Below are 24,950 nucleotides of genomic sequence, written 5' to 3' on the forward strand. Positions count from 1 at the left end.
GAGCAGATTTGAGTTATTGCCGCACACACAGCAGGGGAGCAGCTGGCATTACTGAACCCCAATAACAGAGGAGCAAGTGTTGACTGTGCAGACAGGACTTCCGAGCAGCAACAGGCGGTGTTGGAGCCTAGGGAAAGCAGGAGGAGCAGAATTGAGTTATTGCCGCACACACATCAAGGGAGCAGCTGGCAATACTGAACCCCAATAACAGAGGAGCAACTGTTGACTATGCAGACAGCACTTCCGAGCAGCAACTGGCGGTGTTGGAGACCAGGGATTACAGGAGAAACAGAGTGTAGGCTGAGGCCTAATTGGAGCAAGTTGAAAGCTAACCTTTAACCCCCCCAGGCGTTTGTAACTAAAAGAGCCACCTTGTGCAGCACTAATCCTGCACAAGGAAACGGTGGCTCTTTTAATTATGCTCCTTGCAAGCGCAGAACTAAACACTTATAAAATGTGTCCCCTCACACCGTGAAACCGTCTGAGGTGGGACTTTCCTTCGTAATGAGACGCAGCACAGCCGTCATTCCTACCCCCTTGGCACCAGGCGCCGCCTCCTCAGCGTTGTTTAAATCTGTCCCGTAGCCTGCGCTGTTATGTTAAACCTTGGACATGCGCAGTTAACGCTGCCCGTCTTCTGACATCATTTGGTGTCAGGCTGACTGCGCCTGTGCGGCCGTGCTGCCCGAGATACCGCCTCGCAGTGTCTTCTGATTTATTGACACGGCGGGGCTGGGATTCATGGGCATGCACAGTGCATATCTTAGCCTCTCACTCATCTCCTTCTGGCTTCTTCAGACTGTGTGGCGTCACGGATGTGGCATTCAATTAGGTATCAGCTGACGCCGAAGTCTCAAGAAGGCGTAGGGAGATGAGTGAGAGCCTGAGGCAAAGATCTGCACAGCGCATGCCCATGAATCCCAGCCCCGCAGTGTGAATAAATCAGAAGACACAGCGAGGCGGGATCTCTGGCAGCGCGGCCACACAGGCGCAGTCAGCCTGACACCAAATGATATCAATATAACGATGCAGAAGGTGCTCACTAATTAGTAGGTGCTCTGGAAAAAATTGATAATAATCTGAAAAAGCTCCGGCACACTATTAGCCGATACGACGTTGCTCTATTCCTAAGGGGATTTCCTTAAACCGGCGGTGTTCTTATTATCAAGGAAATTGAATCTCTTGAAAAAGGCTTCACAGCCGAAACGTAGAGATGATTTATTATATGTCCATACGGAGTATAAGAAACGTATTTTTGGAAATCCCATTACTGTTTTGAAATATAAGAATATCTTGAAAATATCCTGAAATTCACCAACATTTTCTTGTAATAAATATTTTGGATGATTCAATAAACATTTTTTGGATGAATAAGAGACTCTTCTAGTATCTAATAGTCTGATGACACCAAATGATGTCAGAAGACAGGCAGCGCTAACTGCGCATGCCCAAGGTTTAACATAACAGCGCAGGCTCCGGGACAGATTCAAACAATGCTGAGGAGGCGGCGCCCGGCGCCAAGGGGGTAGGAATGATGGCTGTGCTGCGTCTCATTACGAAGGAAAGTCCAACCTCCAGGACGGTTTCACGGTATGAGGGGACACATTTTATAAGTGTTAAGGTCAGCGTGTGCAAGGAGCATAACTAAAAGAGCATTACTGCTGCATTACTGCTGCGCAAGGTGGCTCTTTCAGATTCAAACGCCTGGGGGGAGGGGACTGGTTGCCTTTAATTTGTATTGTAGTGTCAGTGTGGAGGTCGCAGGACACATTGCCGAATACACAACAGGGGATCAGCTGACGTTACTGAAACCCAATAACACGGCAGCAAGTGTTGACTGTGCAAACGGCACTTCTGGGAAGTAACTGGCGGTGTTGGAGCCCAAGGAATGCAGAAGCATAGCCGTCATTCCTCCCCCCTTGACGCCGGGCGCCGCCTCCTCAGCGTTGTTTGAATCTGTCCCGTAGCCTGCGTTGTTATGTTAAACCTTGGGCATGCGCAGTTAGCGCTGCCTGTCTTCTGACATCATTTGGTGTCAGGCTGACTGCTCCTGTGCGGCCGCGCTGCCCGAGATCACAGCCCGCAGTGTCTTCTGATTTATTCACACTGCGGGGCTGGGATTCATGGGCATGCACAGTATATCCATATATTCTTTTATTATAATGTTGGACGGCTGTAGTGATTGTGATAAATGGCGGGGAATTAAGAGTTAATCCGATACTTTTTGTGTGTGGAGTTGGGTCACATGATCTCGCTGCCGATTCTTTCCTCTCACGACAGTGATGATATGGCGTCTGTCATATGGCTTTCCTAGACTGATGTCACTGCCCCAATATGCCCCACATCATCCATCACATGTAGTACATGGGATAGGGCCGACGCCATCAGCGACTGTAAGCCAAGTGTAGTCTCCTCCACTAATGTCCCTGCAGGTCACAGATCATGTAGAGGACGCCATATTCCGTAGTCACTGTACTTACCCTGCAGGAGATCCACACCGAGCACCATCTCAGGAGCCTCCAGCCCATCACATATGGAAAGGTGACCTGGAGCAAGGGGATGTAATGGGATAGAATATTTTAGTGCAGCAAGAGATGTATTCGGAGGATAGAGATGGAAAAGGAGGTGTCGTTGGCCGTACAGAACAAGGAGGTACAGTGGCAGGCAGAGTCGTAGTTGGCATTCATGCTTCCCTAGCATGCCCCCTACTGATCAGTCGGACTATTGTAGGTGCACAAAACATCTTTTTCAGGCAGATCTGCTCTGTAACTCACCTGAAAAAGCACTAAATAAATGCTAAAAAGAATGAACTCGTATACTGCAATGTAGAAACAACTTGTTGTTCATATATTCAGTCTTTTGAGACATAATGCAGCTAAAGTAAGTGATCAATCCATTACATGAATGGAATGGAGTGGAGGTTGATCATGCGCACTACTGCTCAATTCATTCCAATGAGAATGTCCAAGCAACCAACAACACACAAAAAAAAACACACCTACTATATACAACAACTTTAACAGAAAAGTATTTTAAAAAAGGGGCTTATAAATAATCAAGCAGGAGTAGGTTACAGAAATAAGCAATAGGGCTACTGGCCCTAATTTTGGCCTATCGGTTACCCTACCTTGCCACATATTTTGGCACCCTAGGAAACGATATGGCACCCCTGCTCAACGCTAGGTTATCCTCACTGACCCTCATAGACACTGCAAAAAGAAAGCAGCACAGTAAAAACACAAACAGGAGCATGTGACCTAAATTATATAAATACAGAGATATTCATGTCAGGGACACTAGATACAGTGCCTTGCGAAAGTATTTGGCCCCCTGGAACTTTTCAACCTTTTCCCACATATCATGCTTCAAACATTAAGATACCAAATGTGAACTTTTGGTGAAGAATCAACAACAAATGGAACACAATTGTGAAGTTGAACAAAATTTATTGGTTATTTTAAATTTTTGTGGAAATTCAAAAACTGAAAACTGGTATGTGCAATATTATTCGGCCCCTTTACTTTCAGTGCAGCAAACTCACTCCAGAAGTTCATTGTGGATCTCTGAATGATCCAATGTTGTCCTAAATGCCTAATGATGATAAATATAATCCACCTGTGTGTAATCAAGTCTCCGTATAAATGCATCTGCTCTGTGATAGTCTCACGGTTCTGTTTGAAGAACAGAAAGCATCATGAAGACCAAGGAACACAACAGGCAGGTCCGTTATACTGTTGTAGAGAAGTTTAACCCCTTAGCGACCGCCGATACGCCTTTTAACGGCGGCCGCTAAGGGTACTTAAACCACAGCGCCGTTAATTAACGGCGCTGTGGAAAAAGTCCATAGCGCCCCCCAGAGGCCGATTTTCTCCGGGGTCTCGGCTGCCGAGGGTAGCTGAGACCCCAGAGAACATGATTCGGGGGGGTTTTAACCCACCCCGCATTTGCGATCGCCGGTAATTAACCGTTTACCGGCGATCGCAAAAAAAAAAAAAAAAAGCGATCTCTTTTTAATTTCTCTGTCCTCCGATGTGATCGCACATCGGAGGACAGAGAAAAGGGGTCCCAGGTGGCCCCCCAATACTCACCTAGCTCCCCCGATGCTCCTCGTGTCTCCCGGTGGGCGCCACCATCTTCAAAATGGCGGGCGCATGCGCAGTGCGCCCGCCGGCCGGCACCGGGAGAATCTTTGGGGTCTCGGCTGCCGGGGGTAGCCGAGACCCCAAAGAGCACGATCGGGGTCGGTATTACCGACCCCTGTTTTGCGATCGCCGGTAATTAACTGTTTACCGGCGACCGCAAAAAAAAAAAAAAAAAAGTAAAGTGTAATTCTCTGTCCTCTGATGTGATCGCACATCAGAGGACAGAGAAATAGGGGGATTCGGGGACCCTAGCATACTCACCTAGGTCCCTGGATCCTCTTGCTGCTCCTCCTGGCCGCCGGCAGCAGAACATGGCGGACACATGCCCAGTGCGCCCGCCATCTGTCTCCATCTGCCGGCCGGCAGGAGAACAGCAGTTGGGGCTAAAATTAGGGGTAGGGTTAGGGTTAGGGTTAGGGGTAGGGTTAGGGGTAGGGTTAGGGTTAGGTTAGGGGTAGGGTTAGGTTAGGGGTAGGGTTAGGTTAGGGGTAGGGTTAGGGTTAGGGGTAGGGTTAGGGGTAGGGTTAGGTTAGGGTTAGGTTAGGGGTAGGGTTAGGGGTAGGGTTAGGTTAGGGGTAGGGTTAGGGGTAGGGTTAGGTTAGGGGTAGGGTTAGGGGTAGGGTTAGGGGTAGGGTTAGGGTTAAGTTAGGGTTAGGTTAGGGGTAGGGTTAGGGGTAGGGTTAGGGGTAGGGTTAGGGTTAGGGGTAGGGTTAGGGGTAGGGTTAGGGTTAAGTTAGGGTTAGGTTAGGGGTAGGGTTAGGGGTAGGGTTAGGGGTAGGGTTAGGTTAGGGGTAGGGTTAGGTTAGGGGTAGGGCTAGGGTTGGGGCTAAATTTAGGGTTAGGGTTGGGGCTAAACTTAGGGTTAGGCTTCTTTCACACTTACGTCGGTACGGGGCCGTCGCAATGCGTCGGCCCGACATACCGACGCACGTTGTGAAAATTGTGCACAACGTGGGCAGCAGCTGTAGTTTTTCAACACATCCGCTGCCCAATCTATGTCCTGGGGAGGAGGGGGCGGAGTTACGGCCACGCATGCGCGGTCAGAAATGGCGGATGCGACGTACAAAAAAACGTTTCATTGAACGTTTTTTTGTGCCGACGCTCCGCCAAAACACAAGTGATCCAGTGCACGACGGACGCGACGTGTGGCCATCCGTCACGATCCGTCGGCAATACAAGTCTATGGGCAAAAAACGCATCCTGCGGGCACATTTGCAGGATCCGTTTCTTGTCCAAAACGACGGATTGCGACGGAATGCCAAACGACGCAAGTGTGAAAGTAGCCCTAGGGCTAGGGTTAGGGTTGGGGCTAAAGTTAGGGCTAGGGTTGGGGCTAAAGTTAGGGTTAGAGCTGGGATTAGGGTTAGGGTTTGGATTAGGGTTCGTATTAGGGTTAGGGTTGGCATTAGGGTTACGCTTGGGATTAGGGTTAGGTTTGGGATTAGGGTTAAGGTTAGGGTTGTGATTAGGGGTGTATTGGGATTAGGGTTAGGTTTGAGGTTAGGGTTGAGATTAGGATTAGGGGTGTGTTGGATTTAGGGTTTTGATTAGGGTTATGGTTAGGGTTGACATTAGGGTTGTTTTGGGGTAAGGGTTGTGATTATGGTTAGGGTTAGTGATTAGGATTATGGATGAGGTTGGGATTAGGGTTAGGGGTGTGTTGGGGTTAGGGTTGGAGCTAGAATTGGGGGGTTTCCACTGTTTAGGTACATCAGGGGGTCTCCAAACACGACAGCCAATTTTGCGCTCAAAAAGTCAAATGGTGCTCCCTCCCTTCTGAGCTCTGCCGTGCGCCCAAACAGTGGGTTACCCCCACATATGGGGCATCAGCGTACTCGGGATAAATTGGACAACAACTTCTGGGGTCCAATTTCTCTTGTTACCCTTGTGAAAATAAAAACTTGGGGGCTACAAAATCTTTTTTGTGAAAAAAAAAATATTTTTTATTTTCACGACTCTGCATTCTAAACTTCTGTGAAGCACTTGGGCATTCAAAGTTCTCACCACACATCTAGATAAGTTCCTTGGGGGGTCTAGTTTCCAAAATGGGGTCACTTGTGGGGGGTTACTACAGTTTAGGTACATCAGGGGCTCTGCAATCGCAACATAATGCCCACAGACCATTCTATCAAAGTCTGCATTCCAAAAAGGCGCTCCTTCCCTTCCGAGCTCTGTCGTGCGCCCAAACAGTGGTTTACCGCCACATATGGCGCATCAGCGTACTCGGGATAAATTGGACAACAACTATTGCAGTCCAATTTCTCCTGTTACCCTTGTGAAAATAAAAACTTGGGGGCTACAACATCTTTTTTGTGGAAAAAAAAATATTTTTTATTTTCACGACTCTGCATTCTAAACTTCTGTGAAGCACTTGGGCATTCAAGGTTCTCACCACACATCTAGATAAGTTCCATGGGGGGTCTAGTTTCCAAAATGGGGTCACTTGTGGGGGATTTCTACTGTTTAGGCACATCAGGGGCTCTCCAAACGCGACATGGCGTCCGATCTCAATTCCAGCCAATTCTACATTGAAAAAGTAAAACGGCACTCTTTCTCTTCCAAGCTCTGCGGTGCGCCCAAACAGTGGTTTACCCCCACATATTGGGTATCGACGTACTCAGGAGAAATTGCACAACAACTTTTGTGGTCTAATTTCTCCTGTTACCCTTGTGAAAATAAAAATTTGTGGGCAAAAAGATAATTTTTGTAGAAAAAATGCAATTTTTTTTTTTCACGGCTCTACGTTATAAACTTCTGTGAAGCATATGGGGGTTCAAAGTGCTCGCCACACATCTAGATAAGTTCCTTAAGGGGTCTAGTTTCCAAAATGGTGTCACTTGTGGGGGGTTTCCACTGTTTAGGCACATCAGGGGCTCTCCAAACGCGACATGGCGTCCAATCTCAATTCCAGCCAATTCTACATTGAAAAAGTAAAACGGCACTCCTTCTCTTCCAAGCTCTGCGGTGCGCCCTAACAGTTGTTTACCCCCACATATTGGGTATCAGCGTACTCAGGAGAAATTGAACAACAACTTTTGTGGTCTAATTTCTCCTGTTACCCTTGTGAAAATAAGAATTTGTGGGCAAAATAAGTTCCTTAAGGGGTCTAGTTTCCAAAATGGTGTCACTTGTGGGGGGTTTCCACTGTTTAGGCACATCAGGGGCTCTCTAAATGTGACATGGTGTCCGATCTCAATTCCAGCCAATTCTGCATTGAAAAAGTCAAACGGCGCTCCTTCACTTCTAAGTTCTGCGGTGCGCCCTAACAGTGGTTTACCCCCACATATGGGGTATTGGCGTATTCAGGAGAAATTGCATAACAAAATTTATGGTTACATTTCTGTTTTTACACTTGTGAAAATAAAAAAAATGGTTCTGAATTAAGATGTTTGCAAAAAAAAGTTAAATGTTCATTTTTTCCTTCCACATTGTTTCAGTTCCTGTGAAGCATGTAAAGGGTTAATAAACTTCTTGAATGTGGTTTTGAGAACCTTGAGGGGTGTAGTTTTTAGAATGGTGTCACACTTCATTATTTTCTATCATATAGACCCCTCAAAATGACTTCAAATGTGATGTGGTCCCTAAAAAAAAATGGTGTTGTAAAAATGAGAAATTGCTGGTCAACTTTTAACCCTTATAACTCCCTAACAAAAAAAAAAATTGTTTCCAAAATTGTGCTGATGTAAAGTACACATGTGGGAAATGTTATTTATTAACTATTTTTTATGACATATCTCTCTGATTTAAGGGCATAAAAATACAAAGTTTGAAAATTGCAAAATTTTAAAAATTTTCGCCATATTTCCATTTTTTTCATAAATAATCGCAAGTAATATCGAAGAAATGTTACCACTAACATGAAGTACAATATGTCACGAAAAAACAATCTCAGAATAAGCGGGATCCGTTGAAGCGTTCCAGAGTTATAACCTCATAAAGTGACAGTGGTCAGAATTGCAAAAATTGGCCTGGTCATTAAGTACCAAATTGGCTCTGTCACTAAGGGGTTAAAGCCGGATTTGGATACAAAGTGATTTCCAAAACTTTAAACATCCCAAGGAGCACTGTGCAAGTGATCATATTGAAATGGAAGGAGTATCATACCACTGCAAATCTGCCAAGACCCAGTCGTCCGTCTAAACTTTCATCTCAAACAAGGAGAAGACTGAACAGAGATGCAACCAAGAGGCCCATGATCACTCTGGATGAACTGCAGAGATCTACAGCTGAGGTGGGACAGTCTGTCCATAGGACAACAATCAGTCGTACACTGCACAAATCTGGCCTTTGGCAGAGTGGCAAGAAGAAAGCCATTTCTCAAAGATACCCATAAAAAGTGTTGTTTAAAGTTTGCAACAAGCCACCTGGGAGACACACCAAACAGGTGGAAGAAGGTGCTCTGGTCAGATGAAACCAAAATCGAACTTTTTGGCAACAATGCCAAACGATATGTTTGGCGTAAAGGCAACATAGCTCATCACCCTGAACACTCCATCCCCACTGTCAAAAATGGTGGTGGCGGCATAATGGTTTGGGCCTGCTTTTCTTCAGCAGGGACAGGGAAGATGGTTAAAATTGATGGGAAGATGGATGGAGCCAAATACAGGACCATTCTTGAAGAAAACTTGTTGGAGTCTGTAAAAGACCTGAATCTGGGATGGAGATTTGTCTTCCAACAAGACAACGGTCCCAAACATAAAGCAAAATCTACAATGGAATGGTTCACAAATAAATGTATCCAGGTGTTAGAATGGCCAAGTCAAAGTCCAGACCTCAATCCAATCGAGAATCTGTGGAAAGAGCTGAAAACTGCTGTTCACAAACGATCTCCATCAAACCTCACTGAGCTCGAGCTATTTGCCAAGGAAGAATGGGCAAGAATTTCAGACTCTCGATGTACAAAACTGATAGAGACATATCCCAAGCGACTTGCAGCTGTAATCGCAGCAAAACAAAGTATTAAGTTAAAGGGGCCGAATAATATTGCACGCCCCACTTTTCAGTTTTTGAATTTCCACAAAAATTTAAAATAACCAATAAATTTTGTTCAACTTCACATTTGTGTTCCACTTGTTGTTGATTCTTCACCAAAAATTTACATTTGGTATCTTTATGTTTGAAACATGATATGTGGGAAAAGGTTTAAAAGTTCCAGGGGGCCGAATACTTTCGCAAGGCACTGTAGATGTCAATCCTGACTCAAAAGTAATTAAACTAGAGGCAGCTCCCATACATCACATAGATAGTGATCATCAATGGCCTTGTCTGATAACAACAAACAGGAGTAATGTCTAGTTTGTCAAATATAGAATGGGTCACAAATATGGACATAGGGATAGGGATACTGACCCTAATCTTATGGCCTAATTGTATGTCTACCTTGCCGCAGAGGTAGGCACCAAAAAGAACAATATGGTGCCCCCGCTCGATGTCGGCTTACACTATGTGGGGTCTCTGGGGCTGGCACTGTGTGGGGTTCTGGGGCTGGTACTGTATGGGGTCTCTGGGGCTAGCACCGTGTGGGGTCTCTGGAGCTGGCACCGTGTGGGGTCTCTGGAGCTGGCACCATGTGGGGTCTCTGGGACTGGAACCATGTGGGGTCTATGGGGATGGCACCGTGTGAGGTCTGACTGGCACTATGTGGGGTCTCTGGGGCTGGCACCGTGTGGGGTCTCTGGAGCTGGTACCATGTGTGGTATCTGGGACTGGAACCATGTGGGGTCTATGGGGATGGCACCGTGTGAGGCCTGACTGGCACTATGTGGGGTCTCTGGGGCTGGCACCGTATGGGGTCTCTGGGGCTGGCACCGTGTGGGGTCTCTGGAGCTGGCGCCATGTGGAGTCTCTGGGACTGGAACCATGTGGGGTCTATGGGGATGGCACCCCTGTGAGGTCTGACTGGCACTATGTGGGATCTCTGGGGCTTGCACCGTATGGGCTCTCTGGGGCTAGAACTGTGTGGAGTCTCTGAGGCTGGCACCGTGTGGGGTCTCTGTTATTTGCACTGTATGGGGTCTCTGGGGCTGGAACTGTTTGGGGTCTCAATCATTAGCACTGTATGGGGTCTCTGTTATTAGCACTTTGTGGGGTCTCTGTTATTTGCACTGTGTGGGGTCTCTGGGGCTGGCACCGTGCGAGGTCTCAGACTGGCACTATGTGGGTTCTCTGGGGCTAGCACTGTGTGGAGTCTCTGGGGCTGGTACTGGGTGGGGTCTCGGGGGCTGGCACTGTTTGGGGTCTCAATTATTATCACTTTTTGGGGTCTCTGTTATTTGCCCTGTGTGGGGTCTCTGGGGCTGGCACCGTGTGTAGTCTCTGGGGATGGCACTGTGTGGGGTCTCTAGGTATGGCACCGTGTGAGGTGTCAGACTGGCACTATGTAGGGTCTCTGGGGTTAGCACAGTGTAGGGTCTCTGGGTCTGGCACCGTGTGGGGTCTCTGTGGCTGGCACCGTGTGGGGTCTCTGGGGCTGGCACCATGTGGGATCTCTGGAGCTGGCACCGTGTGGGGTCTCAGACTGGCCCTATGTGGGGTCTCTGGGGCTGGAACCGTGTGAGGTCTGACTGGCACCGTGTGGGGTCTCTGGGGCTGGCACCGTGTGGGGTCTCAGACTGGCACTATGTAGGGTCTCTGGAACTGGCATCGCGTGGGGTCTCTGGGGCTGGAACCGTGTGAGGTCTGACTGACACCGTGTGGGGTCTCAGACTGGCACTATGTGGGATCTCTGGGGCTGGAACCATGTGGAGTCTCTGGGACTGGCACTGGGTGGGGTCGCTGTTATTAGCACTTTGTGGGATCTCTGTTATTTGCACTTTGTGGGGTCTCTGTTATTTGCACTGTGTGGGGGTCTCTGGGGCAGGCACTGTGTGGGGTCTCTGTTATTAGCACTTTGTGGGGTCTCTGTTATTTGCACTGTGTGGGGGTCTCTGGGGCAGGCACTGTGTGGGGTCTCTGTTATTAGCACTTTGTGGGGTCTCTGTTATTTGCACTGTGTGGGGGTCTCTGGGGCAGGCACTGTGTGGGGTCTCTGTTATTAGCACTTTGTGGGGTCTCTGTTATTTGCACTGTGTGGGGGTCTCTGGGGCAGGCACTGTGTGGGGTCTGTTATTAGCACTTTGTGGGGTCTCTGTTATTTGCACTGTGTGGGGGTCTCTGGGGCAGGCACTGTATGGGGTCTCTGTTATTAGCACTTTGTGGGGTCTCTGTTATTTGCACTGTGTGGGGGTCTCTGGGGCAGGTACTTTGTGGGGTCTCTGTTATTTGCACTGTGTGGGGGTCTCTGGGGCAGGCACTGTGTGGGGTCTCTGTTATTAGCACTTTGTGGGGTCTCTGTTATTTGCACTGTGTGGGGGTCTCTGGGGCAGGCACTGTATGGGGTCTCTGTTATTAGCACTTTGTGGGGTCTCTGTTATTTGCACTGTGTGGGGGTCTCTGGGGCAGGTACTTTGTGGGGTCTCTGTTATTTGCACTGTGTGGGGGTCTCTGGGGCAGGCACTGTGTGGGGTCTCTGTTATTAGCACTTTGTGGGGTCTCTGTTATTTGCACTGTGTGGGGGTCTCTGGGGCAGGCACTTTGTGGGATCTCTGTTATTTGCACTTTGTGGGGTCTCTGTTATTTGCACTCTGTGGGGGTCTCTGGGGCAGGCACTGTGTGGGGTCTGTTATTAGCACTTTGTGGGGTCTCTGTTATTTGCACTGTGTGGGGGTCTCTGGGGCAGGCACTGTATGGGGTCTCTGTTATTAGCACTTTGTGGGGTCTCTGTTATTTGCACTGTGTGGGGGTCTCTGGGGCAGGTACTTTGTGGGGTCTCTGTTGCTCGCACTGTGTGGGGTCTCTGTGGCTGGCATTATGAGGTGCCTACTGATGCCAGTTTTGGGCACAGCACAGACAATGGATCAGGTCACCGCCCTAGTATTTTTCAGGCCTCTGCACATACATGTTTGCTCTTACAAGCCGTCCACTATAATGGACAAGCCCTGACAATAATGGATTAGTGTTTCCACCAGACCCATGATAAGCCCGGGGGAATCTCAGTCTCTCACTCTCTCATGAGTCGGTCACTGCCCAAATCCCCACTCGCACACAGCGCATGCTCCACCCCTCTGCTGAGACCTGGCCCCGCCTTATGCTCCAAACTCCGCCCAACAACACTTCAGTCTACACTTTATGTAGCCCGTCTCCGCCCAGTGCCTGCACAGACCGAGGCTGAGGGGGCGGGGTTAGCATTTGCCGGTCAGTCACATGGGGCTGGCTAGTAGTAAAGCCCTTACCGAGCATTGTGGGGCCGCCGGGGTTCGGGGCTGTGCGGCATGTAGCGGGGCCACCGCACACTGATAACGCTGCTCAGCCACATTGCCGGCCGTGCTCGGTCCACAGCAGCTGCACCGCTCTCCGCTCCTGCTGGGGAATTCCGGTGGGCAGGATACTAGGGCGGCAGCATGGAGTACTTGCTGCAGGTAAAGCTGGGCTGCCTGTCCGGGCTGCTGCTGCTCACCCTCTTCTTCGGATTGGTGCCGTCCAGGATGAAGTGCTTCCAGGCTGGGAGAGGTGAGGACGGGGTGGGCGGCAGGGTGCCATATCTGTGTACACGGGGTATACGGTGCCCTGTACTGGGGCAGAGCCCCCACACCGGCCGCTACACGTCCCTGACAGTCCCGTGGTGTGTATGGGGGGCAGTGTCTTCCCCTCCCCCGCCCATCATCCTCAGCAGAGCTGTCAGCACCATAGTCTCTGCCTCCCAGCACCGCACCCTTATTTAGGAGCTGGTTTGTCTCAGGGTCACATCTGCAGGTTTCATCTCCGGTTACTTATTATGTACAGATCAGGATTTTGTGTTTACAGATCCAACAATGCAAATACTTGTGACAATCGTGTGTAAGGCCGCGTTCACACATCCAGTAATGATCCCTTAAGGTACCGTCACACTCAGCAACTTTCCAACCAGAACGACAACGATCCGTGACGTTGGATAGCGATCTCGTTGTGTTTGACACGCAGCAGCGATCTGGATCCCGCTGTGACATCGCTGGTCGTAGCTAGAAGTCCGGAACTTTATTTGGTCGCCAGGTCGGCGTGTATCGTCATGTTTGACAGCAAAAGCAACGACGCCAGCAATGTTTTACATGGAGCTAACAACCAGCGAGAACGATAAGTGAGTCGCCGTTACGTCACTGGATCGCTCCTGCATCGTTCTGGAGCTGCTGTGTTTGACGTCTCTACAGCGACCTAAACAGCGACGCTGCAGCGATCGGCTCGTTGTCGCTGAGTGTGACGGTACCTTTAGAATGGAGCCAGCAGAAATCCTTCTTGCCAGATCCATTTCAGATAGACGACAATGGATGCCGCATTAACGGATTTGTTGCCCATTGACGCAAAATAGAAAAAAAAAAACATTTCTAAGGAGATCAGTTAGTGAATAATGAACTAAAAACTTGTGTTTAACTTTTTTTTTCCTACTGGATTTCTGCTGGCGCTGTACTGACGGATCATTACTGGACATGTGACCATAGCCTGAGGCATGGATGTGCGGCTGTCCCCATAGCCAGGAATGCTCCGCCGTGCGCTCCTGGGGTCACCCGGCAGCAGCTTGCCCCCCACGTAACAAAATGATCTAATGCTGAACTTCACCTAGCTGGATCCTCAACCAAAATCATTTGGGGCAGATTCAGGAGGCAGCCGTGCACGTTAGAAGGTCGTCCAAAATGAGTGAGTTCGCAGTCGACTATTATTGAGTATTGGCTGGGCGAGGGATCCTCTTCATGGTGTCTGTATGGACAGTGATTCTTTGAGAAATCCCCTTTAAAGGGAACCTGTCACTCGCTCAAAAAAAAAAAAGTGATAAATACCTTGTACATAAAGCCCTGAGCTCCCCTGATTCTGCCATCCTGTTCCATGTTGTGCTCCTTTCTTTTAGCGAGCATGTGATTATAACACTCTGCAGCTTTAAGATTTAATTTGAATGCATAAACAATAACCAATTTATTTTTAAACCTGTAAGATTTACCAGAAGATGACATTTAATAGACCACTGTCCAGTTGCAAACAGGACAGATGGCGCTAGGTGCTGCCGGCAGGTCTGAGCGTACATCTGGAGCAGAGCATGGTTGTCCATGTCCTAGCTGGCTGACTCCTCACTCAGTCCTTCACTTGCAGGTTTTCTGCTCTACAAGTGAAGGATTGAGCGAGGAGTCGGCCATCGAGGACATGGACAACCAGATGTACGCTCAGACCTGCCAGGAGCACTTAGCTCCATATCTGTCCTCTTTGCAACTGGACAGTGGTCTATTATTACCTGAAGGTTGGCCGCTCTACAAGTGAAGGATCGAGTGAGGAGTCAGCCAGCGAGGACATGTACAACCATGCTCGGCTCCAGATGTACGCTCAGACCTGCCGGCAGCACCTAGCGCCATATCTGTCCCCTTTGCAACTGGACAGTAGTCTATTACCTGAAGGTTGGCCAGAAGATAAAATTTGTCCAACCATAAGTTCGGACCTGACCATCAATTAGTGAGTGATTGTCCACTGACCACAAGCAGCTTAAAGGGACACTGTCACCTGAATTTGGAGGGAACAATCTTCAGCCATGGAGGCGGGGTTTTGGGGTTTTTGATTCACCCTTTCCTTACCCGCTGGCTGCAATATGGGATTGAAGTTCATTCTCTGTCCTCCATAGTACACGCCTGCGCAAGGCAAGATTGCACCTTGTGCAGGCATGTACTACGGAGGACAGAGAATGAACTTCAATCCAATATTGCAGCCAGCGGGTAAGGAAAGGGTGAATCAAAAACCCCAAAACTCCGACTCCATGGCTGAAGATTGTTCCCTCCAAATTCATGTGACAGTGTCCCTTTAACTTTGTGGACCAGGATAGGTCATCACCACAGGATGTTTTCCTTGCCCAATACACGGATGAATAATTGATAATCCACACAGACATCATCTGTAAAAGCTAAAAATGATACAATTAGCAAACCCAGAGCTCCGGCCGGACATAAACTTTATAATGACCATCTACCCATATGGTTAATGAAAGGATTTAACCACTGATGGACACAGACAGAAAAGGGCCCCTGTGCATGAACAATATATGGGCCCTTTGCAGCACAAAAGCTCCTAAAATTGCACCTGCTTTAGGCCATGTGCACACGTTCAGGTTTTTTTTGCGCTAAAAACGTTATAAAAACTCATTAAAAACGCATACATTATGCATTCTATCATTTAGAATGCATTCTGCATGTTTTGTGCACATGGATGCGTTTTTTTTCCGCGAAAAAAACGCATCGCGGTAAAAAAATGAGCATGTTCATTATTTTTGTGGATTTTCTGTTTTTTACCCACAATTCTATGCATTTGGGGAAAAAACGCACCAAAAACGCGTCAAAATCGCGGTAAAAATGTCCGGTTTTTGTCAGGAAAATTTCTGCAAGAAATCTTGACGTGTGCACATACCCTTAGAGGTAGAAATGGGCCTCCTTACCTCTTTGGCCCCTGTGCAGCCACATAGGTTGCCCCAATGATATGTCTGCCAGTGGATTTAATCTGCTCTCGCTGCAGAAGTTGCAGCACTTCTCCAGACTGAATGAGAGGAAAAACCAGAGTGAGGTACTTAAATCACCTGTACAAAACCGCCTTAGGCTACTTTCACACTAGCGTCGGGCAACGTCCGTCGCAATGCGTAGTTGTGGAGAAAAAATGCATCCTGCAAAGTTGCCCGTCAGTTCCGCTTTTTCCGACCGTGCATGCGCGGCCAGAACTCCGCCCCTCCTCCTCGGACCTTACAATGGGGCAGCGGATGCGTTGAAAAACTGCATCCGCTGCCCCATTGTGATTATATTTCACAGTATGCATCAGTACGTCGGCCTGACGCACTGCGACGGGCCCGTACCGACACTAGTGTGAAAGTAGCCTTAAATTGAAACTGTTTTTTTTTTTTGTTTGTTTTTGTTTTTTTGGGGGGAGGGGGGGGGAGGTCAAATTACTGTGTGTTGACCATGATCTTTAAGGTTTTTTTGGTCTGATATGCTCACTTCCGACTGCACAGCTCTAGTTGCAATGTGGCAAGAAGTTTCTTGCATATTTGTGGTTACGTGACCGCCTGGTCTTGCTGCTAGCATCGGATAATCGTGACTTCGCATGCTGTGAAGATTCATTGTGACTGTCTACGTTCGTGCCAAACCTGGACACTCTTTAATAACTATTCACAACCCATGAATAATGCCAACGTGCAGCACACCAATGACCATCCCAAAAAGCACCAAAACCCATGAGATCTGTGAGCAGCTGCAGCCTTATGCCGAGACATTAGATCAGAAATTAATCCACAGAATTGACTAACCTTACTAAATGGCAGATAACACTCATCCATCTCTGAATCTCTGACCATGCCTAAATATTCAGTGCAACTAATGGGGTAAAGTTTTCTCCTTATGCTGAAGGAATACCAAAGTTACAACGAATAGCGGCAAACAAATGTAACCACCAATAAGTGGCAGCGCCCCGCATGGATTCAACTAATTCTAAAAGAGGACACTGCTTCACAATAAGATACAGAACAACATATGGGCAGACAGCTATCAAAGTAAAATAAACTAATAAACTAAGAGCCAAGAGAACTAAAACCAGACGAATAGACAGTAACCTGAAATCAGACCATATATCTGTTCTCACCATCCTTGCACCCACACCGTGACCTTCTAAGGGTACCGTCACACATAACGATATAGTTAACGATATCGTTGCTTTTTGTGACGTAGCAACGATATCGTTAACTAAATCGTTATGTGTGACAGCGACCAACGATCAGGCCCCTGCTGGGAGATCGTTGGTCGCTGGGGAAAGTCCAGCACTTTATTTTGTCGCTGGATCTCCCGCTGACATCGCTGAATCGGCGTGTGTGACACCGATCCAGCGATGTCTTCACTGGTAACCAGGGTAAACATCGGGTTACTAAGCGCAGAGCCGGGGTTAGTAACCCGATATTTACGCTGGTTACCGTTGTAAATGTAAAAAAACAAACACTACATACTTACATTCCCGGTGTCTGGTCATGTCCCTCGCCTTCAGCTTCCCGCACTGACTGGTGAGCGGGACTAAAGACGCTGTTAGCATAATGCAATGAGGACAGCGATTGTATGAATATAATCATCCAAAGTCTATAACGGCACGGATGATTGACCTCGTATAATCATCCAAAGAGCACCCAAAAGGAAATGAGATGGTGGATCAAATGGTACGAGGTACGCTCTTTTATTTGGCAAAAGAAAATCTGTACAAGGGAGTGCTACAATTGGGCCAACACTGTATTAAAACCAACTCTTTATGTAACTTTTTTGTTCACCTACATCAGCCAGTAAATCTAACTAATAATTTGTTTTTTCTAGTGGTGCCTGAGTAAATACAGGTCCTTCTCAAAAAATTAGCATATAGTGTTAAATTTCATTATTTACCATAATGTAATGATTACAATTAAACTTTCATATATTATAGATTCATTATCCACCAACTGAAATTTGTCAGGTCTTTTATTGTTTTAATACTGATGATTTTGGCATACAACTCCTGATAACCCAAAAAACCTGTCTCAATAAATTAGCATATTTCACCCATCCAATCAAATAAAAGTGTTTTTAAATAACAAACAAAAAAACCATTAAATAATAATGTTCAGTTATGCACTCAATACTTGGTCGGGAATCCTTTGGCAGAAATGACTGCTTCAATGCGGCGTGGCATGGAGGCAATCAGCCTGTGACACTGCTGAGATGTTATGGAGGCCCAGGATGCTTCAATAGCGGCCTTAAGCTCATCCAGAGTGTTGGGTCTTGCGTCTCTCAACTTTCTCTTCACAATATCCCACAGATTCTCTATGGGGTTCAGGTCAGGAGAGTTGGCAGGCCAATTGAGCACAGTAATACCATGGTCAGTAAACCATTTACCAGTGGTTTTGGCACTGTGAGCAGGTGCCAGGTCGTGCTGAAAAATGAAATCTTCATCTCCATAAAGCATTTCAGCCGATGGAAGCATGAAGTGCTCCAAAATCTCCTGATAGCTAGCTGCATTGACCCTGCCCTTGATGAAACACAGTGGACCAACACCAGCAGCTGACATGGCACCCCACACCATCACTGACTGTGGGTACTTGACACTGGACTTCAGGCATTTTGGCATTTCCTTCTCCCCAGTCTTCCTCCAGACTCTGGCACCTTGATTCCCGAATGACATGCAAAATTTGCTTTCATCAGAAAAAAGTCCAACAGTCCAGTGCTGCTTCTCTGTAGCCCAGGTCAGGCGCCTCTGCCGCTGTTTATGGTTCAAAAGTGGCTTTACCTGGGGAATGCGGCACCTGTAGCCCATTTCCTGCACACGCCTGTGCACGGTGGCTCTGGATGTTTCCACACCAGACTCAGTCCACTGCTTCCTCAGGTTCCCCAAGGTCTGGAATCGGTCCTTCTCCACAATCTTCCTCAGGGTCCGGTCTCCTCTTCTCGTTGTACAGCGTTTTCTGCCACATTGTTTCCTTCCAACAGACTTACCATTGAGGTGCCTTGATACAGCACTCTGGGAACAGCCTATTTGTTGAGAAATTTCTTTCTGGGTCTTACCCTCTTGCTTGAGGGTGTCAGTGATGGCCTTCTTGACATCTGTCAGGTCGCTAGTCTTACCCATGATGGGGGTTTTGAGTAATGAACCAGGCAGGGAGTTTATAAAAGCCTCAGGTATCTTTTGCATGTGTTTAGAGTTAATTAGTTGATTCAGAAGATTAGGGTAATAGGTCGTTTAGAGAACCTTTTCTTGATATGCTAATTTATTGAGACAGGTTTTTTGGGTTATCAGGAGTTGTATGCCAAAATCATCAGTATTAAAACAATAAAAGACCTGACAAATTTCAGTTGGTGGATAATGAATCTATAATATATGAAAGTTTAATTGTAATCATTACATTATGGTAAATAATGAAATTTAACACTATATGCTAATTTTTTGAGAAGGACCTGTAAGGGATCAGGAAACTCATTAAAGGGAACCTGTCTCCAGGCTTTTCCCATATAACCTACCGCCATTATATAACCTACCATCATAAAATGCTGTATACTTGGCTCCTATTCCACCTGTAAGGCAAAAAAAAACCCCTTTTTTACTTTACTTGCCTATGTGTCGGTCCAATCTGATGGCCGTCCCTGGTCTTGATCCTGCGCCTTCTCTTGTGATGCCGTCCTTTATTTCCTTCGTGTGGATGACTCTTGCGCAGGCACACGTCTCTCTGGAAACACTGTGTGGATGATGTAGGGTGCGAGTTATCCACACGAAGCAAAGAAAGGATGCCATCGCAAGAAGAGTGAAGGCGCAGGATAAAGACCAGGGCCGCCCATCAGATCGAACCGACCCATAGGTAAGTATAATAAAAGGCGTGTTTTCTTTTTTTCTTTGCCTTACATCAATTGTAGTCATAAACAGCGTTTGAGTGCTGTCACAGGGGGCTGAAAGGTTGTGGCCGTAGGTTATATGGAAAAAACCTGGTGACTGTTTCCCTTGAAAACCATCAATGAGCCATCTAATGGTTTTAGATATTTATCTACCCTTGGTCACATGTTTGACAACCTTACTGGATTCTATGCATCTTGCAAGTAGCTTTCTGGTTGAGTTATGCTTGGGCAAATTAGCTTTTTTTGAAACAACTAAACATGGGGTGACTGCCGATGCAAGAAAAAAAAAAAGGAACATTAATGGCGATATCTGCAGGAGGAAGGACACCAGCATTGCAATTCATTGAACACGAAGCAAATTTTTTATTTTTTTTTCTTAAGTAAAGAATTAGGAGCAGCAGCACAAAGAGATTGAGTTGCCATTGGAGTACTCTGTAGCAACATCAAATTAAGCCACAGGCCTATGCAAATTAGGAACAGCCAACATTTTTGGTGAAAACCTTCATATAGGAACAATCTCGTTCCAAATTTATGTAAGCTTCATGCGCAATATCATTTAAAAAAAAAATAAAAAATCCTTGGACATTTGCGGGGAGTCTTTTTGCTCAGAATTCTACAAAAATTATACCAAAAGTTTGAAGTCTGTTATTAAAATAAGACCCCTCCTACAGTAGAAGCGCTGGCATCCTGGCTATAAGTCACCCGCAGACTGACATTGCCATGGAGCTACTGGGGTGCATGGTGCTGCAGGGCAGTGAAAACAAATGTTGAAAAATCCAATACAAAATCTCCAGGAAGTGCTATTTTCTGGCTGCTGATTGAAGACCCATTGGATCATCGTGAGGAGCCTGGTTTGAGGAAGGGCATTCTGTGTTGCACACTTGGTCCATCAGAAAGGATTCCCCTACTTCTGCTCCAAAAACCAGAAGTGACGCTCCACTTGGCCAAGCACCCATAAGCGATGTTGGAGACATCCTCCTGTCAGCCTATGGGAGTGACACCGACATCTGTGATCGGACCACTCACAATGATCCTGCCACCAGGAGACTGCTGGTGTGCTGGACAAGTCTCTACAGACATTTCTTGAGTGGAGTTGGGCCAGTAAGGACTGAAACAGGTAGACTAGTCAGTAGTAGAAGCAGGGCTTTCTTGAAGCTGCAATCCACAGCCTTCTCCACAATTGATATAACTTCCAAAGGTCACCAAAGAACTTACTACCCTATGAAGAGTGATCACTGGGTAGGCTTCCATACTCCTCTACCACCCCACAACAGCATTGACAAAGGTCATGCTAATGACTCGATGACCGTTGCTACCCAGCAAGCATTCTGCTTTCACTTTAGGCGGGAAAACTTGCAAACGTGGTGGGTAAAAACTCCACAGAAGTGTACCAAACGTGAATACGATTACATAATAATAATTATTATTATTATTATTCCTTTAAACACATGCAGATCCCTCCTAAATGTCTGGAAACCAATCATTAGTTCAACTGCAAAGCTGAGATTTCACACAAGTCTTCCCTGGGGGTGTTAACTTTCACCCTTCCCTTCCAGATAGACCAGCTGAGCTATGATTGGCAGTATCTGTGAGGGAGGGGTGCAAGCACAAGCCCCCAGAGAAGACTGAAGAAACACCAAGTTGAGCTGCAAAGGCGAGATTTCACATGGTGATCTCCAAAAGAGACAAATGTCATTATCTCTACAATGGAGTGAAAAGTGGCAAAACTAAAAACAAGAGCAGAATCAGAGGAGCTCAAATTTTAACAAGGTTTACAAAGCGCCGCTTCTGAGTTTTGTTTTTACCACTGCATTGGTGTTCCTTATAAGTTTCCTGCCCCTAGTATTATATTCACAAGGTGCTTTGTCGGCCCTGCTCAGGTCTGTCTTTTGCAGGCTGTGACCTGTCGGATCACTCCAGTGTTTGCTGGGTGATCTGGAAACCAGAATTTGATGTAAGTCTGAGAACCAGAACGAGTCTCTCGTAGACTTTCATTGAGAGCTTGTGACCTTTTTTTTTATCTGTGATTTCAGGTCAGTCAGAAGTTGCAGTGACCGGAGCGGCGCAGGAAAGAGCTGAATCAGTGGCTACGTATAATACTATGGTCAGGGAACTTATTGGCACCATTCCAGCACTCGCAAAAAAAATTTCTTGTGCTGAGAATATTCTAAATGTGTCCCTGCTATGTACTGTGTAATGGCATACCTCCCAACCGTCCCGGATCCAGCGGGACTGTTCCAATTTTGACAGTAAGCCCCGCGATCCCGGGCGGGACATTAGTTATCCCGCAGTGGTTGGGAGGTGTGCTGCAATATCAGCCAGTCAGCCTCATCCCTGCACCCGCAGAGCAGCCTGAGCACAGCACACCACATATTGGCTGCTCTGTGTGCACAGGACCTGTGATGAGGTCACAGGAGGGGATGAGCAGGGGTCACATGATCAGGACCTCCGTGGATTGCAGGACTCGGCTGTGCTGGTTGCCATCTTGCCATGGTGCTGCTGGATGAGGTAAGTAAGCTGCCTGTTATGTGTGAGGTCAGGAGGTGTTTACAGTGTGGATGTAAGTAGAGGAGCTGCGGAGACACCATCACGTGTTTCTCAACGCAGGCAGTGAATAGCCAGGCCTTTCACCGGGAAGGAACAACCAAGGGAAGGGCAGCATCCAATAAAGGAAAACATCCAATAAAGGAAAACCACCTATGCCAAGCATAGTATCCATCCACAGACAGCTGTTTCATTTTTTTGCCCCTCATCAGTGTGGAGTAGGAAAATAGACTTTATAGACTTTCTACTAGGCACTGCTCCTGATATGAAATACACCAAAAAAGGACACATTCAAGAAAAAACACCAAAAAACAGGCAAAGATGCTTACCTGTCTAAATAGGCCTCAATACAAATGCACAAGCAGGGTGCAGCGGACCCAAACAAAATAGCAAGTGCACAGGTGCAATACCTAATGAAACAGCCAGCCTTCAATAAGGGTTTGGCCGTGTGGTACACCAATGCACTAAGATAAAATAATCCGTATGTGGCGTGTTCACACAAGGAATACAAAGCGTCTGGCTACAGCCCATTAATGACGCCATATGGCGGGCTGCCCAGTGCTAAAATGCATCCCGTGCGAACAGAGGCCACAGTGTACAGAACAATTTGGGCCCAGCTGCACCCTGCAAAAAATATACATGCAAAAAAAACATATAAATATATGTAAGGTATTAGTTGATATTAGGGCCATAATATGGAAGCTTGCCACACGGCCAAACCCTTATTGAAGGCTGGCTGTTTCATTAGGTATTGCACCTGTGCACTTGCTATTTTGTTTGGGTCCGCTGCACACTGCTCCTGATAGCCAGTTTCCTACTCCATACTGATGAGGGGCAAAAACCCCGAAACAGCTGTCTGTGGATGGATACCATGCTTGGCATAGGTGGTTTTCCTTTATTGGATGCTGCCCTTCCCTTGGTTGTTCCTTCCCGGTGAAAGGCCTGGCTATTCACTGTCTGCGTTGAGAAACACGTGATGGTGTCTCCGCAGCTCCTCTACTTGCATTTGCATATTTGGGGGCAGTGTTCTGGATCACTGCGTTGAGAAACACGTGATGGTGTCTCCACGAGGTCAATCATCCGTGCCTTTACAGTGTGGATGTAGCAGAGCCATGTGTGTACGAGGTGTGTGGAGCGGAGCCGTGTGTAGGAGTAGCTGTGTGGCCATTATACGGTACGGAGCATCATGTGCGTCCATTATACGGTACGGAGCATCATGTGCGGCCATTATACAGTACGGAGCATCATGTGCGGCCATTATACAGTACGGAGCATCATGTGCGGCCATTATACAGTACGGAGCATCATGTGCGGCCATTATACAGTACGGAGCATCATGTGCGGCCATTATACAGTACGGAGCATCATGTGCGGCCATTATACAGTATGGAGCATCATGTAGGGCCATTATACAGTATGGAGCATCATGTGCCGCCATTATACAGTATGGAGCATCATGTGCCGCCATTATACAGTATGGAGCATCATGTGCCGCCATATTTTTTGTTTATAATTATTCTTTATGAAACAGTGTGATCAGCAGTGCTAAATGGGTGTGGTTGGGATGTGGATATGGGTGTGACTAGTTATGAATGGGTGTGGTCAGAGGCGTGGCCTAAAATTTTCCGCAGCGCTGTGATATCAGACCATGTTCCTGTACGGTCAGACACAGCCATTACACAGCACACAGCAGGGGCACATTTATAACATTATCTCAGCACAGGAACTTCTTTTTTTTTTTTTTTTTTTTTTTCCCACCCCTGGAGTGGTTCCACTAATTTAAGTTCCCTGACCTTAGTATTATACTCACCAGCTACTTGTGGAACACATGTGAACATCTCCAATTGTGGGACATATTTTTATTCCAAGATCGGATTAAAATGTTTTGTTTGTGGGAAAGCACGTTCTACGGAGAAGTTCGCCCTTGAGTTCTCTCATTTTGTACTCGGATAAAAGGGCAGCATGCTGATCACCAAACATGCCTACATAGTGAACCTGGAGGAAAGGCCAATATGTCCAGCAGGCTTGGACTGGCTCACAATGTAAAGCGGGTGAATTCTCCCCGGTGGGCCTCTGTGCAGGATTTGTGAATTATGCTTTGTTCATTCTGCCATTTCGTTTATTATCCATTAGGTTAGTTTCAGGTGAGTGAATTATTGGCGCTTTTCCCCCACTGTATTACACATACAGTTCCGTGCCTGGCAGTGGGTTAGCGGATCTACATTGGAAGCTTCATTTCTGGTCTTGAGATCTTTGGTCAGGACTTGCCTGTAATATGCTAGTCTGAAGCTGGACTCACCCTTTTATTTTCCTTCCCAGAGGCGCAGCAGATGTGGTTGAGCTTTATCAGCTGCATAGCTGGGGGAGTCTTCCTGGCGGCCTGTCTGCTGGATATCGTTCCTGACTTTCTAAATGACATGAAGGAGGCGATGCAGGAGCAGCAAATAACAGTAAGTGGACGTGTCCCGGCTGTGGAGACTGCCGCCATGTGCAGTATGTGAGACTAGATGACATTTACGGGACTGGTGGTTTCATCACTATTAAAGGAGTCAGAAAATAAAAGTGAATTTAATACCTATTGTATATGTAACCACATTGCATCGTAGATTTTTTTTTTTTTTTGATTACTTAACCCTTTCTACCACTTTCACATATACAAGAAGGAAAAACACAGAGCGCTCCCTATGTGAATCAACAATATGAGCACAAAAAGATAAGGTAAATGGCGCTCACCTTGGATGTTTGAGCTGGATAGGCAAGTTAGGATGGATAACATCCCTAGACTGCTGCCGCTCCGACCGCCCGCTCCAAACACCACCCTGGGCAGGAGCTGAATCATGGA

At 47.0% G+C, this 24,950-nt stretch overlaps 1 protein-coding gene and 1 long non-coding RNA gene across 2 annotated transcripts in view; one reads left to right on the forward strand and one right to left on the reverse strand.

Moving 5' to 3' along the window:
• LOC138676640 (uncharacterized) lies at positions 1 to 12,511 on the reverse strand. Its single transcript, XR_011320799.1, has 3 exons — positions 12,413 to 12,511; positions 2,481 to 2,546; positions 1 to 127 (listed from the first exon to the last, which is right to left on the reverse strand). It is a non-coding gene; the product is annotated as an uncharacterized lncRNA (long non-coding RNA).
• Positions 12,349 to 24,950, forward strand: part of LOC138676639 (zinc transporter ZIP1-like) — an 18,485-nt gene continuing 5,883 nt past the window's right edge. Inside the window, exons 1-2 of the mRNA XM_069766139.1 lie at positions 12,349 to 12,689; positions 24,428 to 24,558. Of these exons, the coding sequence (XP_069622240.1) occupies positions 12,581 to 12,689; positions 24,428 to 24,558 (240 nt within the window). The 5' untranslated portion in view covers positions 12,349 to 12,580. The remainder of the gene's footprint in view (positions 12,690 to 24,427; positions 24,559 to 24,950) is intronic.

Source organism: Ranitomeya imitator, chromosome 4, assembly GCF_032444005.1.
Source record: "Ranitomeya imitator isolate aRanImi1 chromosome 4, aRanImi1.pri, whole genome shotgun sequence".
NCBI lineage: Eukaryota > Metazoa > Chordata > Amphibia > Anura > Dendrobatidae > Ranitomeya > Ranitomeya imitator.